We start from the raw sequence: 15,480 nt of genomic DNA on the forward strand, positions 1-15,480 counted from the left end.
CCTGCCCCTGCACCCCCACTCCCCACCCCCTGCCTGCTTTGGCGTCCTCTCAGCCCTATGACAGTTGTAAAATCATGAGCCCCCTTGTCCAGGCTGGATGTGGGATCCCAGAGAGATGTCTTCCTGGGATGACTCTGTCTCCTTTTTGCCCTCCTGACATCAGGTCTCACTTTGTAGTCCAGGCTGACCTCAAACCTGTGATGGTCCTCCTGCCTTGGCCTGCAGGGATTATAGGTGCAAGCCACCATGCCTGGCCCCCTGCCTTCTAGAAACTGAAGGCACTAATAGCAGGCCTTTGGTGCCTCAGTGGTTTAGCACGAGGATGTGTTGCCCGGTACCAGGCCACAGGCCACTCAAGGTTGCAGGTAGAGCTGGGACTGTGTCTGGAACACTGTTTGGGGCTGGTTTGGACCTTATCAGGCCTGGTACCATCCAGAGTTGAGACCAAGAGATTGTCTCACATTTCACTTTGAAACAGAGTGTATGCATCTGCTACAGAGGAGGGTTGAGGCTGGTAGTCAGATGGAGCCTCCAGGCTGGGTTGGTAACTCCTCGTGTGCTGTCCTTGCCTCGCATGGACCACTCTGGATCCATCACCTATCCCTGACCTCTGCTGGGGTCAGGTAGGACATGTGAGACCCCCTCCTTCATCCATAGACTACTAGGTGAGACCAGGCAGTTCCCTTTACACTGTAGAGAGTGTTGTCAGTGACCCTGTCATTCAAACGTAGTGGGGGCCCAGCCCTGCCTACCTTGTGTGCCGGAATAGGGTGTGTATGTGTGTATGTTGGGGCAGAGGTTGGACCCTGTGGCTTCCTGGAACTGGACAGAATGAGGGAGTCAGCTGGGGCAGGTGACCAGTCACTTCTCGAACCGCTGGGCACCTACTTCTTCATTGTTCTTAGAGCCCCCATAATCTCTTCTTCATTGTTCCTACAGCCCCCTTAATCTCTTCTTCATTTGTTGTTAGAGCCCCCCTTAATCTCTTCTTCATTGGTCTTAGAGCCCCCCTTAATCTCTTCTTCATTGGTCTTAGAGCCCCCCTTAATCTCTTCTTCATTGGTCTTAGAGCCCCCCTTAATCTCTTCTTCATTGGTCTTAGATATCCCCTCCCCAACCCTTAATTTCAAGCTTCTCCAGAACAGTGATGTAACCTGGAAATCAGGCCTTAGTCCTGAGGACTGTGCTCTTAACCTTTGACCCCCAATGGTTAAAACCCCTCTGTCCTATGGGGTTTGGTGACTCCCTGGGTCTCCCCATGCTGTTCTTTCTTCTCAGAGGCTTGTTTCTCTTCTACTGACTAATCTGGTCTCAGCTGAGCATGGAGCCAGCCCTGTACTGGGGACTTCAGAGGCTTTAGTACCACAGGTCGCCGGCAGACCCCTGAGCCCTCCCCCTGGACAGAGTGGCCTGGTGCATCAGGCCACCGCTGGGATGAGAGGGAAGGATGTGATGGGACACGGCCCCCAATTTCCCCAGCCACAGACACACACAGACGGAGGCAGTGCTGAACCTTGTATTAGAGGCTGCTGTTTCCCTCTGTACGTTCCTTTGTGCTCTGGAAACCGGACAGGCATAGTGCTGACGTCATCCTCCAAAGGGACATGGTAAATGTGTGCGGGCCTTTGTGGGGATGCTGGGAATTAGTGTCCAACACCAGGACCTGGGTGCTTTCCTCCTCAGGGCAGCCCAGGAATATGAGGGCACGCGTGAGGGGTGGCCATCTTCAGCCACCTCAGTCCCACCCTTGGCTGCCCTCCCCACTGCAGTCCGCCCTTGAAGAGATCCCTTCTAGTGCCTGAGGCCATGGCGGAACCCCTGCCTCACCCTGTGGGTCTTCTGGTTCATTTCCTGCCCTGGGAGCCGGAACCCCAACTCCTCATGAAGGGTAGCGTGTGTGTGCTGGGGAAGTGACTAGATAGGGTCTGGGCATTGGGACAGCTAAGGATAGTCTAGTCGTCTTTGTCCTTGGCGCCGTGTTTGAGGATGCGGGTGAACTCCACGTAGTTGAAGTTGCCCTTCTTATCAATGGGTGCCTCGCGGTACATCTCATCCACCTCCTCGTCTGTGAATCGGTCGCCCATGGTGGTGAGCAGCTCCCGCAGGTGGTCCTCATGGATGAACCCTGGGGCACGGCACGGCAAGGCCAATGAGGGAAGGCTCTAGCTACCACAACGCCTCCCCTCCCGGACCTTGAGATGTCCCAGGGAGAGAGGGCTAGAAGACCCTGTTCTGGTCTCCAGTCACTTTGAGGGCAAAGGACAGGGATGAGAGAGATCCGGAGGAGCCCAGAGCGAAGAACTCTACGGGGGGGGGGGGGGGGGGGGGCTGTGGCTCCTTGGTGGGGAGAATTTGCTGTCACGGAAGCTGGGGTAGAAAATAGCATCGTTTGTTTTCTGGAAGGTTTAAAGTAGCATGTCGTGGGCGGACAGGTGCAGCCGGGAGGTGGGAAGCCTGGGTAAACGTGGCCCTGGGAACTTGGAGACAATGGTTGTCTGGCCTGGTCCCGTCCCCAGTAGGCACTGAGCACCCTTGTGGCCCCTCTCCAGCCCAGGTCTCCAGTGAGTCTGACCTGAGGCCTCCTCGTCAAAGCAGGCAAAGGCGTTGCGGATCACATCCTCAGGGTCGGTGCCGTTCAGCTTCTCCCCGAACATGGTGAGGAACATGGTGAAGTTGATGGGTCCGGGCGCCTCGCTCATCATGCCCTCCAGGTACTCATCCGTCGGGTTCTTCCCTGTGGTGGGTGGGCATTGGGGCTGCTGCTCCTAGCTCCCTGTCCCCAGCATGGTAACTCATTCCCAGTGACCTCCCCACAGTGAACTTTGGAGGCTGGGTAGCAGGTGCCAGGCGACCGATTTCCTGCCTTCTGGGCATCCAGTTCCTGTCCCTGCCTGCTTTTAAGGTATGAGGGAATAAGCCGGCTGGTGGTGGCACAGGCTTTTAATCCCAGCAGTTGGGAGGCAGAGGCAAACGGAGCTCTGTGAGTTCGAGGCCAGCCTGGTCTACAAGAGCTAGTTCCAAAACAGGCTCAAAAAACAAACAAACAAACAAACAAACAAGCAAAAAAACTACAGAGAAACCCTGTCTCAAAAAAAAAAAACAAACAAACAAAAAACAAAAAACAACCAAAACAAAGGTATGAGGGAATGCCACAAGTTCCTGGCTCCTGCACCATTCCACTGTGAGACCAACCCACACCCCTGTGCCACTGTGCCTGGCACACAGCAATTAAACTAAACTCGGGGCCGTCCCCGAATTCCGGAAATGATTCAGAAGTGGTTAAATCAGGGAGCATTGGATTTACACTAGTTCTGTGCCTCCGCCTCCTGTGTCTTTAGTATTGTGAGGTAAGTCAGTGGTACTAACGGTCTCACGGCAGTGGGCAGTCGTTGGTACAGCTCGGGATGCTGCAGTCTCTGCTGGGTTTAAATCCTAACTGAACTCGGGGCTGCTGTGTGACCTCGGGCTGATTGCAGGTTCTTTCTGAGTCTCTCACTGCCGCCCCCAAGAGGTTGCAAGGAGAATTGGGATGACGGCTGCAGAGCTTGCTATTGTCTTACTTGCTTCACTTTCTAGTTTTTCATTTTAGGACAGTGTTGTTTCGTTTCGTTTTGTTTTGTTTTTTATCCCTTCCTTTATTTCTTTCTCTTTCTCTTTCTTTCTTTCTTTCTTTCTTTCTTTCTTTCTTTCTTTCTTTCTTTCTTTCTTTCTTTCTGGAGGGTACTTTTTTTTGTTTTTCTTTTCTTTATTCTTCTCTCATATACTACATCCCAATCACAGTTTCCCCTCCCTCCACTTTTCCCAATCCCCTCCTCCCCTCCACTCTACCTCTCCTCTTCTCTAGACCTTCTCCTCTTTCTCCATTTCCCTCCCGGGGCTATCAACAGAACGCGTGACAGGATACAATCAGATTAGGCACAAACCCTCAGATCAAGGCGGGACAAGGCCACCCAGTAGGAGGAAGAGGGTCCCAAGAGCAGGTGAAAGAGTCAGAGACACCCCCACTTCCACTGTTATGAGTCCTATAAAAACACCAAGCTAACAACCATAACATGTGAGCCTCTGTGGACCTCTATGAGCCCTGCTTAGATGATTCTGTGGGCCGTGTTTGTTCTCCTGGGAGGACAATGTTCTTTAACCAGAAGACCACATCTGATCCACGGGCCCACCAGACACAGGCACGTGTTTTTCTGTGCCTATTGGCTATTTAGACTCATTCAGTCTCAGGGATGTGAAGCCCTAAATACAAGGTGCGGCCCAAGAAGGGACACCTTTATGGCCCTGTCCCTCTGAGCCTCATGCCCCTTGCCTTGTTTTTTTAGGATGCTCCAAGGAGCTCTTAACCCTTGGGGACCTGCCCCTCCTCCCACAACAGTCTTTTCCTTCTGAGATGTTGAGAAGATCTAGATTAGAGCACTGGGTTTCCTTCTTGGGAGAGGGAGGCCTCAAGTAGGCCGGGCCTAGAGCTGGGAGGGCAGACACCTTCTTTCCTGTTCTGGGCTGCTGGTCTCCACCAGATGTGTGCTGTGCACATGAGAACACAGTGAATTTTACACAGGCAGGCCAGCAGGCGTGGACGGAGCAGTGCCAGGGTATCAAGCCCAGTGGCACGGCTTGACTCTCATGTGGCTGTCCAAGTGCTAGACTCTCCTTGTTTGTCACCTAGTCCTGAGCCTCTTACTCCATTGTAGACTTCACCAGGAATTAGAACTAAAGGTGGCTGGCTGTGGTTAACATGTTGGGAGAGACACACTCTGCAGGCCTTCCCTCCAGGCCTCAGGGTACCCACCTAAACACTGGCAACTTGGACTTGATCCCTGAGCCCTGTTGGCCCTAATACCCTGACCACTGGGGATATAGAGGAGTGCTCTGGCCTCCCTTCTAAGCCTCAGTTTCCCCATCAGCATAAACTTTTCTGTAGCTGCTGGTGCAGCTTTCCTTTAAGGAGACTTAACACACAGACCAGTGCCCAGATCTGACTTTCCTCAGGGAGTCAGCCTGTTTGGTTTCAGATCCCTGTGATGACCTGCTCCATGCCTCAGTCTTTCTCTCTGTTAAGTGGGCAGTCAGAGCAGTACTACCTGTAGGGTAGCGCTGCAGGTCTCCTTTTACAGGAAGTACCCTGTAAGTGCCAAGCAGCCCTTCTCTCCACCCCACGCAGGTCCCCATTCACCTGTCCTACTTACCCAGAGAGGCCAGCATGTCGTGTAGGTCCTCCTTGTCAATGAAGCCATCACGGTTCTGGTCAATCATGTTGAAGGCCTCCTTAAACTCCTGGATCTGGGACTGGTCAAACATGGCGAAGACATTAGATGTCGCCCTCTGGGGCCGCTTCTTGGTGGTCTTGGCCTTGGCCCGCTTGCTGGACATCTTGGCTTCGGGTGTTGGGGCTTTCCTGCAGGAAGAGGTGTGGGATAATGATGGGCATTTAGGGTCTCAAGTCCCTGGAGTGGTGCTGGGGATAAAAAGAGCTAATTTTGCTAGGACTGGGCGAAACATTGGGATTGGCTTGGTGCCAGCCATGAAGGTGCACTGTCTGCTTTATTCCTTGATGGCATGTGACCATTGTGACCATCCATCTCACAGTGACAGGGGGTAGGGCCCTCCTAGGAGCAACACTGACATTACCCTCCCCCAGCCTCTCCATCTTCTGCACTGTCACCCCCTCCCCCCATTTCCTCTGGTCTGTGAAACCCAGCTGCTTTCCTCAGGGAGCCTGACTCTGGTCCCAGGTGGTAACAGTTTCATCCTGGGCCCCCCCATCGCTCAAGTTGAAACTAGATCCATTTAGATTGAAACTAGATTCATTTAGAAGTAACCTTTTGGCCTTGGACCGGTCCTTCCCATCCCTTTCAAATTCAGACCTTCACTTGTCTCCTTAAAACCTTCAGAGGTTTGTGTGTTCTTCCTGCCCCCAACATACACCCAGAGCAAACCTGGGTCCCCCAGCCTGGCATTAAAGGCCCCAGTGTGTTCTCCCAGCTTCTAGCTGATCCTGGCCCATCACACTGTGTCCCCTTGATGAGAGGCCATCTTGGTGACCTCTAGCATTCTACAGCCATTCCCAGGCCTTCCTCCCAGAACCTCCTTTAGCTGTCTTCTTCCAGCTGAGCTCTGGAGTCCCCAGGGTGCTGTTCTTCACCCTTATCTTGACAACCCATGTCTCCAGACTCCCTCATTCCTTACCGCTAGTGCGGTCTACAGCACCAGCCTCGCTGATGACTCTTTAGTGAGAGGTTGTGTGACCACCGCCGTACAGATGGGGAAGCCGAGGCCAGGGAAAGCACTCAGCCTGAATCCGTCGTAGCTTGTGCTGAGAATACATCTCAAGACTTAGTGTCTGCCTCCCGTCAACAAGCCAAGGCCCCAGTATGTCCACCCTCTGTCCTGTGCTCTGTATCCCTAGGCCTGGGGCCTATGTGCTACTTCCTCCACCCCTGCCTGTAGTACAGCCCCCACCCCCACCCCAGCTGGGATCATGGTCAGCTCCAGCAGGTCCTCAGGCTGCACCTGCCTGTAGTACACACACGTGCACACACACGTGCACACACACACACACACACACACACACACGCACTGGCCCCAGCTGGGATCATGGTCAGCTCCAGCAGGTCCTCAGGCTGCACCTGCCTGTAGTACACACACGTGCACACACACACACACACACGTGCACGCACGCACACGCGCGCGCGCACACACACACACACACACACACACACACACACACTGGCCCCAGCTGGGATCATGGTCAGCTCCAGCAGGTCCTCAGGCTGCACCTGCCTGTAGTACACACACGCGCGCGCGCGCGCACACACACACACACACATACACGCACACGCACACACACACGCACTGGCCCCAGCTGGGATCATGGTCAGCTCCAGCAGGTCCTCAGGCTGCACCTGCCTGTAGTACACACACGCGCGCACACACACACACACACACACGCACACACACGCATGTGCACGCGCGCACACACACATGTGCACGCACGCACACGCGCATGCACGCACTGGCCCCAGCTGGGATCATGGTCAGCTCCAGCAGGTCCTCAGGCTGCACCTGCCTGTAGTCTTGAGACTCTAGCTTTGTAAGGCCCAGTGGGCCCCCATCACACAGCACATCAAACACCAGGCTTTGGTGTTTCTTGGTGTGGCGCTGGATGGCAGGCCCAGCTAGGCTCCTCCATTGCTTGCTGCCACACCCACCTGTATCCCTGCCGTCTTCATCCTAGCACTCATGAGAGGCAGCCCCCCACCCATATACACACAAAGGGAAGTGCATGCCCATGAGAGAGTTGGATACCAGGACACCGCATTAGGCTGGGGTCGGTGGGTAGTAAAGGCTGTGGCCAGGCAGTTTCTAGATTTGGTTGAGTGACCAAGGTTAGGGCTAAGCTGGGGCCTTAACCCTGAAGCCATATTTTCCCTTTTCTTGGGTCCTAGACACCAAGGATCAGACAGCTGGGACTTGGCTTCGCCATGACTAGACCACTTCTTCCTACAGGTGACACCCAGGCAGAAGCCAGCCCAGGCCCCTTACTCAGTACTATCCCCATAGCTGGGCAATGCCAGATGCCCCACTCTGCTCTTGAACCGGCTTATGAGAGACCAAGTACTCCATATCCCTGGAAGCACTCAGGGAAGCTGTAGGGCTGAGAAGGAGCAGGGACCCAGACCTTCCCATCTCTGTTCTGTCTGGTGCACACAGCACTGGGGTATAGGCAGCGGAAGGTGTAAGGGTCACCATCCCTGTCTCCTGCCCCGGGGTTTGCAAAATGGGGAAAAGGAAACCTCTGCTCTGGAGGTGAATGGAGCCCTACAGGGCTCAGTTTCCTCTCACACGGTTTCTTGGGTCAGGGCGCCCCATCCCACCCCCTCACCGGCATCTCTATGGGCAGTTAGCGTGCAGCTCTGGGCTTGGTGTGTGAGGCTCCTTAGCAAAATGACACTCTGTACACTTTTTCTTGCCCAAAGACCACTTTTCCGGGGCATAGAACCTTCAATTGCTCAGTCCCGAGCCAGGATCCCTATAGGACCCGAGCAACGTAGCAACCCCAGCCCACACCACTCTGCACGTCACGTCACAGCCCTCTGAGGGCCAGGTGAGATTCAGCCTGACCACCTACTGTAGCTGCCCAGACGCTGCGCCATCTCCCACCTGCTGCAGAGAAGAAAAGTCCTGGACGGTGCTGCGGTGCGGCGGGAGCTGGCTAGCTGACGCTGGGGCCACTGCTCTGAGCTCTGGGGGCGGAGACCCGGCTGGCGGGGCGCTGGTGGTCAGGCCTTACAAGGCAGAAGAATGCGCGGGGGTGGAGTGGGGGGCAGGGCCCGTGGCTGCCAGCCCGGCCTTATTAGGTCTCTGCTTGCCGGCTGGGAGGCTGGGGTGCTCCTGGAATAGCCCCCCTCATTGCTGCCTATGGCAGGGTCGGCCCAGGCTGAGGCATGGAAGCAGTGTGAAGTGTCCAGACTGGCAAGAGGGGTGGAGCCTTGAGGATTTCCCAGCTCTCCGACCCCTCCCCAGCGTGTCCCAGAGGCTCCCTGAAGGGAGGTCTGGCTTTCACTAGGCCAAGTATGGTCTTTTTTTCAGTGGGAACCGAGGACAGTCCTTACAGCAGCAGCCATCACACTTTCCCTAGGGAACTTTTCAGCATTCAGTTACTTTGTAAATAGCTGCCTGACCCTGCGAGGGGGCGACTGATGCATCTGTCCAAGGAGCCCTGGGAGGGAGGGAGGTGCGCAACTTCCAAGATGTGGGACGGTTCTGAGCAGAAGGGTTCAGTGACCTGGGTTGAAATGGAATAAGGGTGACACTGGGGACCAGCGGGGACCTATTGAGAGGAGATAGAGGCAGGCATAGTGTTCCATGCCAGTTATCGCTCTGAGAAGTTGTTTTTGAGAAGCTGAGGCTGCAGGGTTGCCACGAGTTCAAGGCCAGCATGGGGTTCTAGGTCAGTCTGAGCTATGGAGTGAGACTAGCTAAATAAACAGAAGCTAACAGCTTTATCTATCGTGGACAACATTAGATAATAACAGGTAAAACACTTCCGGAACTAGAGCTTGTTAAGTTTAGTGTAAACGCCAAAAGTCACAAAGAAAAGGCTGATGGATTTCAGTGCAGGAGACAGGCAGCATCAGGCACACTTGAGGACAGGAGAGGGACAGAAAGAGGAGGTGATGGTTGAGGCTCAAGGGGCAGCAGGAAGTTGGGCGAGAGGGGAGGGGCCCTGGAAACATCTCAGTGCTTCAGTCAATAGGACTTGGAAATGGATCTGACTGGAATGAGAGGGGAGAAAGTTGGCTCCAAGAATTAAAAAAATAATAATAATTATATTTATTTGTGAAGGAGTTAGTGTGGAAGTCAGCAGACAACTTGCAGGGTCAGTTCTCTCTGGGGAGCCAACTCCTAGCGTCAGACTTGACAGCAAGTGCCTCTGCCACTGAGCCTCCTCTCAGGTCCCAGGATTTCCGCGGGAGCAGCTGGAGAGAGCTTAGATGGGCAGAGCAGGTGGAGGTAGAGAAGATTTGGGAGAGACCCATTTCGTCTCAGATGTATTAATTTTTGGAAATGTTCTTTTCCATCACTTCCAAGCATACAGTAAGGTTACAAGAACTGTACAGAAAACTGACTTCATCGAGATTCTCCAACTGACATTTGGCTCTTCTCTCTTCCCAAGTACATAAGTGTTCCCCAACATTTAATAGTGAACTATACAAAGCAGGCCTTTCTCCACTGCTTATAAGGTTTTAGTATATCCTAAAAGGAAGGGTCTCTTACATATTGAGAGCATAATTATCAGAATCATAAGATTTAACATCAATCAAGGTATCTAATTTATAACCCATATTCCAATTGTTTTTTTAAGATTTTTTTATTTATTTTGTTTACAGTGTTCTGTCTGCATGTATGCCTGCAGGCCAGAAGAGGGCACCAGATCTCATTACAGATGGTTGGGAGCCACCATGTGGTTGCTGGGAATTGAACTCAGGACCTCTGGAAGAACAATCAGTGCTCTTAACCTCTAAGCCATCTCTCCAGCACCCCCCCCCCCCATTATTCCAATTGTGCCATGTATTCCAGTAATATCTTGCATGGAAATGGAAATTTGTTCTGGTCCAGGGCATGTTGTCATGGTTTTTAATCTGTGTGTGTGTGTGGAGGCATACACATAAAAACACACATGATACTTGTCATGTTAACAATTTTTTTTTCATGTTAACAATTTTTAAGGTTTTTTTTTTTACACTTTTTTTGTTTTTTGAGGCTGAGTCTCTTTCCATATCCCCGGCTATCCTGGAGTTCATTATGTAGACCAGGCTGGAGTGTCCTCCCAGTACTTTCTGTGGTTTCTGCCCTATTATTTTCACATGCATCTTCATATTCTTTACTGATATTCTACACTTAAATGCCAGAATGACAGGCGCATGCCACCACTCCTGGTTTTATGGTGTCCTTGGGATTGAACTCAGTGCCTCATACGTGCTAGGCAAGCAAAACACCAGCTGCATTGCATCTCCGGCTCCAGTGCTGCTTTTTGTTATTTTATTTTTTATTTTTGAGTCAGGGTTTCACCATGTAGTTCATGGCTAGTCAGGAACTCACTGTGTAGAGCAGGCTAGCCTCAAATTTATAGGAATATACCAGTCTCTCCCTCTCAAGTGCTGGTAGTTAGGAGACATGCTCTACCACACCTGGATAGTTGCTTTGTTTTTGAGACAGGGTCTTATTTGATAGCTGGGGCTGGCTTTAAACTTATCAGCCTTCTGAGTGCTGGGATTACAGGCCTGTACCACCGTGCCTGGCAATAATGCTATTTTAAACATCACTAAACAGATAATCTCTTCCTTCTTTCAGTTATTTTGAGTGCATGCCCAAATGACCAGAAATGGAATTCCTGGTCATATTGTAATTTTTTAAATTAATTTTTTCCCTTTTATTGAAAATATATTTTCTCATATAATATATCCTGAGTATGGTTTCTCCTCCCTCTACTCCTCCCAGTTGCTCCTCCTCTGCCTTTCCCTCTGCTCCCCTCCCATCTGGATCTACTCCCTTTCTGCCTCTCATTAGAGAACAAATAGGCTTCTAAGGGATACTAATAAAATAGAACAAAAGTAAATATAGTTAGATAAAACAAAAACTAATACATTAGAATTAGACAGGACAAACAGCAGGATCGAGCCCAGGAGAAGCCCAGGACTCTGAGACCTGCTCATGCACATACTCGGGAATCCCATAAAAACTAAACTGGAGGCTCCAGCAGATCCGCAGAGGACCTGGTGCTGCCCTGTGTCTGCTGCCTCAGTCTCTGTGAGTTCATATGAGCTGTGGCCATATCGATTTAGAGGGCCTTGAGTTCCTGGTGTCCTCCATCCCTCTGGCCTTTGCGCTCTTGCTGTCTCTACCCTGGGGTTCCCTGAACCCTGAGGGGAGGGACTTGAGGGAGACATCCTATAAGGACTGAGTGTTCCAAGGTGTCTCACTCTCTGCAGAATGCCTGCCTGTGGGTCTCTGTATTTGTTCCCACGTGCTGTGGGAGGAAGCATCTCTGATGGTGGCTGAGCAAGGCATTGATCTGTGAGTAGAGCAGAATGTCGTTAGGAGTCATTTTGTTGCTACATGATTTTTGCTTGTGTTTTTATTTTTGTTTTTGTTTCTAGAACCATAGTATTTGGTTTTACCATAGGTCCCTGGCCTATCTAGTGTCTGGTTCTTGGTCACTCAAGCAGTGTTGGGTACAGGTTCTATCTTAAGGAGTGGACCTTAAGTCAAATCAGAAATTGGTTGGTCATTCCCATAAACTTTGCCCTAGAATATCTTGCAGACAGAATACCATAGGATTTGGGGCTGGCTTGGTGTTTACATTTCTCTTTTGGTAGCATGCCAAAGATGCTAGAACAAAGGGGTTTAAGGCTTTCTGTAGCAACCATCTTGACTTCTCCATGTTCAGTGAGTTGTGTGGGTGTTGTCTTCAGCAATGGAACCTTGCTGTCAGTTTGTGGAGAGCAACCTATAGTCTTGGCAACAGCCTGGGTGGTTTGGGGATTCCCATGGGACCCCTTTGGCCAACAACTCAATTAGATGTGCCCAATCCTGAAACTAGAAGCTTCGTTTGGTAACAACAGATGGCCAGTTGGGGCTCCGTCTCCTCCATTATTTGATGATTTTGTTTAGATTGCCCTCATATATGTACATATTTTAGGAGGCTTCTACTGTTTCCATACTACTTCTCAAATGGCCCCCAATTTTAGCTGCCTCTCCCTGTATTCCTTCCTCATCCCCTCTCCCCTCCTCACTCAATCTTCCCATTCCAGCCCCCCCCCCACATCCATCCACATCTGTTCTATTTTCCTTTCCTAATCAGATCAATCTGCCCAGCACCCCAGTCCTTACTCTGTTCCTAATCTCTGTGGTTCTATGGATTGTAGTTTGGTTGTCATTAACTTCATGACTAATATCCACATGTAAGTGAACACAAACCATATTTGACTGTCTGGGTCTGGGACAACTCACTCAGAATGATTTTATGTTAGTTCTATCCATTCACCTGTGAATTCCATGCCATTCTTCCTAATGGCTGAATAGAACTCCCCTGTGTCAATGTACCGTGTTTTCTTTATCCATTCTTCTGTTGAGGGATATCTAGGTTGTTTCCAGTTTCTGGCGACTATGAAAAGAGGAGCAATGAACATGGTTGAGCAAGGTCTCTGTGGTAAGATGGAGCGTCCTTTGAGATATGCCCAAGAGTGGTATAGTTGGATCTTGAGGTAGATTGATTCCCATCTTCCTGAGGAACCAACACACTAATTTCCACAGTGGTTGTACAAGTTTGCACTCTCACCAGCAATGAAAGAGTGTTCCCCTTACTCTAATCCTTTTCAACATGAGCTGTCACTTATTTTATTGATATTAGCCATCCTGACAGGTGTAAGATGAAATCCTAAAGTAATTTTGATTTGCATTTCCCTGATGGCTAAGATGTTGACCATTTCTTTAAGTGTTTCTCAACCATTTAAGTTTCCTATCTTGAGAATTCTCTGTTTAGATCTGTACCCCATTTTTTTAAGTTGGGTTATTTGTTTTCTTGATTACTTGTTTTTGAGTTCTTTATGTATTTTGGATATTGGCTATCAGATGTGTGGTTGGTAAAAATGTTTTCCCATTCTGTAGGCTGCTACACATCAGAATGACAGTGTCCTTTTGTCAGACAGAAGCTTCTCAGTTCATGAGGTCCCATTTACTGTTGATCTTACTGCCTGTGCTAAGCATGTTCTGTTCAGGAAGTCTTTTCTGTGCCAAGCGCTTATCTGAACTTGATTTAACTTTGGTAAGTAGTATCAATTTTCCAGTTTGGTGGAGTACGGGTTTTTAAAGCATGTCCTTTTGATTCTTTAGATTTCCTCAGTGCCTGTTATTATGTCCCCCTTTCCATTTCTGGTTTTGTTAATTTGGATATTCTCGCTCCACCTTTTAGTTAATTTGGGTAAAAGTTTGTCAGTCTTACTGATTTTTCTCAAAGAACCAATTTTTTGTTTCATTGATTCTTTGTATTTTTTTGTTTCTATTTTATTAAAATCAGTTTTTTTCTGTCTTCTTTGTGGGGGGGGGGCGGTTCAAGACAGGATTTCTCTGTAGCTTTGGAACCTGTCCTGACACTCACTCTGTAGACCAGGCTGGCCTTGAACTTACTGAGATTTTCCTCCCAAGTGCTGGGATTAAAGGATTGCACCACCACCACCTGGCTCTAATTTTTTATGGAGGCAACTTAGTGCTATGAACTTAGAACCACCTTCATTACGTCTCATAACCTTGTGTATGTTCTGTATTTGTTTCCATTCAATTCTAGAAAGTCACTTCTTTCTTAATTTCTGTCTTGACCATTTTTCGTTCAGTGGTGATTTGTGCAGTTGCCATGATTTTGTTAACTTTCTATCATTGTTGGTGTCCAGCTTTAATCCATGGTGGTCAGAGAGGATGCAGGATGCTATTTCAGTTTTCTTATATCTGTTGAGACTTGTTTTGTGTTCAAGTATGTGGCCAATTTTGGAGAAAGTTCCATGAGGTGCTAAGAAGAAGGTATAAGAACGTAAATTTTTTTGTGTTTTAGTGAAATATTTTTCTTTTAGATTTATTTATTTATTTATTTATTTATTTATTTATTTATACAGTATCCTGCCTGTAGGCCAGAAGAGGGCACCAGATCTCATTATAGGTGCTTGTAAGCCATCCCGTGGTTGCTGGGAATTGAACTCAGGACCTCTGGAAGAGTAGTCAGCGCTCTTAACCACTGAGCCATCTCTCCAGCCCAAGTGAAATATCTTTACAAATATGCATTAGGTCCATTTGTTTTATAATATCAGTTAGCTCCAGCATGTTTTCATTTTTGTTTTGTCCGGATGATCTGTCTATTGGTGACAGTGGAGTATCAAAGTCTCCTTCTATCAATGTATGAGGATCAATATGTGATTTAAGCTAGAGAGTGTCTCTTTTATGAACTTGGGTATCTTTGTGTTTATGTTAAGATGTAAGAATTGCAATATTCTCTTGATGGATTTTTCCTTTGAGTATATAATGTCCTTCCCTATCTCTTCTGATTAGTTTTGGTTTGAAGTCGATTTTGGTCAGGTAATAAAATGGCTATACTAGCTTGCTTCTTAGGTTCATTTGCTTGGAATCTCTTTATTCATTCCTTTACTCTGAGGTGAAGGCTGTTGATGCTAAGGTGTGTTTTTTTGGATGCAGCAAAAGGATGGATCCTGTTTTCACATCCATTTTGTTAGTTTTTCTTCTAGCATTTTCTGTAGCACTGGATCTGTAGATAGATATTGCTTAAATTTGGTTTTATTGTGTCTCTTATTTTATCCTCTATCGTGATTGATAGTTTATCATTATTACCATTATTTTATACATATGGGTGTTTTTGCTTGCATATATGTCTGTACACCATTATTGTGCCTGGTGCCGGAGGAGTCCAGAAGAGGGTGTCAGATCCCCTGGGATTGGAGTTCCAGATGGTTGTAAGCCTCCATGTGGATGCTGAGAATTGAACCCAGATTCTCTGAAAGAGCACCCAGTGCTCTTTTTTTTTTTTTTTTAAAAATATATATATATTTACATATTACATATACATGCCAGAAGAGGGTGCCATATCTCTTTACAGATGGTTATGAACCACCATGTGGTTGCTGGGAATTGAACTCAGGACCTCTGAGCCATTTCTCCATCCCATACCCAATACTCTTAACTACAGAGCCCTTGCTTCAGCCCATGATTGATAATTTTGCTGGTTATAGTAGTCTGGGCTAGCATCTGTGGTCTCTTAGATTCTGTATCACATCTGCCCAAGCCCTTGTGGCTTTTAGACTCTCCATTGAGAAGTCGGTGTAATTATAATACGTCTGCCTTTAGATGTTACTTGGTCTTTTTCCTTTCCAGTTTTTAATATTCTTTCTTTATTCTGTATGTTCAGTATTTTGATTA

General features: G+C 48.9%; 1 protein-coding gene across 1 annotated transcript; it reads right to left on the reverse strand.

Moving 5' to 3' along the window:
- Positions 1–1,500: 1,500 nt before the first annotated feature.
- Myl9 (myosin light chain 9) lies at positions 1,501–8,313 on the reverse strand. Its single transcript, XM_087911068.1, has 4 exons — positions 8,161–8,313; positions 5,187–5,395; positions 2,573–2,734; positions 1,501–2,125 (listed from the first exon to the last, which is right to left on the reverse strand). Exons 2-4 carry the CDS (start codon positions 5,368–5,370, stop codon positions 1,953–1,955), a joined length of 519 nt encoding a protein of 172 aa, XP_087767194.1. The 5' UTR covers positions 5,371–5,395; positions 8,161–8,313; the 3' UTR covers positions 1,501–1,952.
- Between the last annotated feature and the right edge of the window lie 7,167 nt (positions 8,314–15,480).

This window comes from Myodes glareolus, chromosome 10 (genome assembly GCF_982192425.1).
Source record: "Myodes glareolus chromosome 10, mMyoGla1.1, whole genome shotgun sequence".
Taxonomy (NCBI): domain Eukaryota; kingdom Metazoa; phylum Chordata; class Mammalia; order Rodentia; family Cricetidae; genus Myodes; species Myodes glareolus.

Excerpts from the sequence above, each read along its gene's own strand:
- Myl9 (XM_087911068.1), bottom strand. The coding sequence starts at position 5,370 with ATGTCCAGCAAGCGGGCCAAGGCCAAGACCACCAAGAAGCGGCCCCAG. Across the intron at positions 2,735-5,186 it reads CGACATGCTGGCCTCTCTGG|GGAAGAACCCGACGGATGAG; the intron begins GTAAGTAGGACA and ends CACCCACCACAG. Across the intron at positions 2,126-2,572 it reads CTTTGACGAGGAGGCCTCAG|GGTTCATCCATGAGGACCAC; the intron begins GTCAGACTCACT and ends GCCGTGCCCCAG.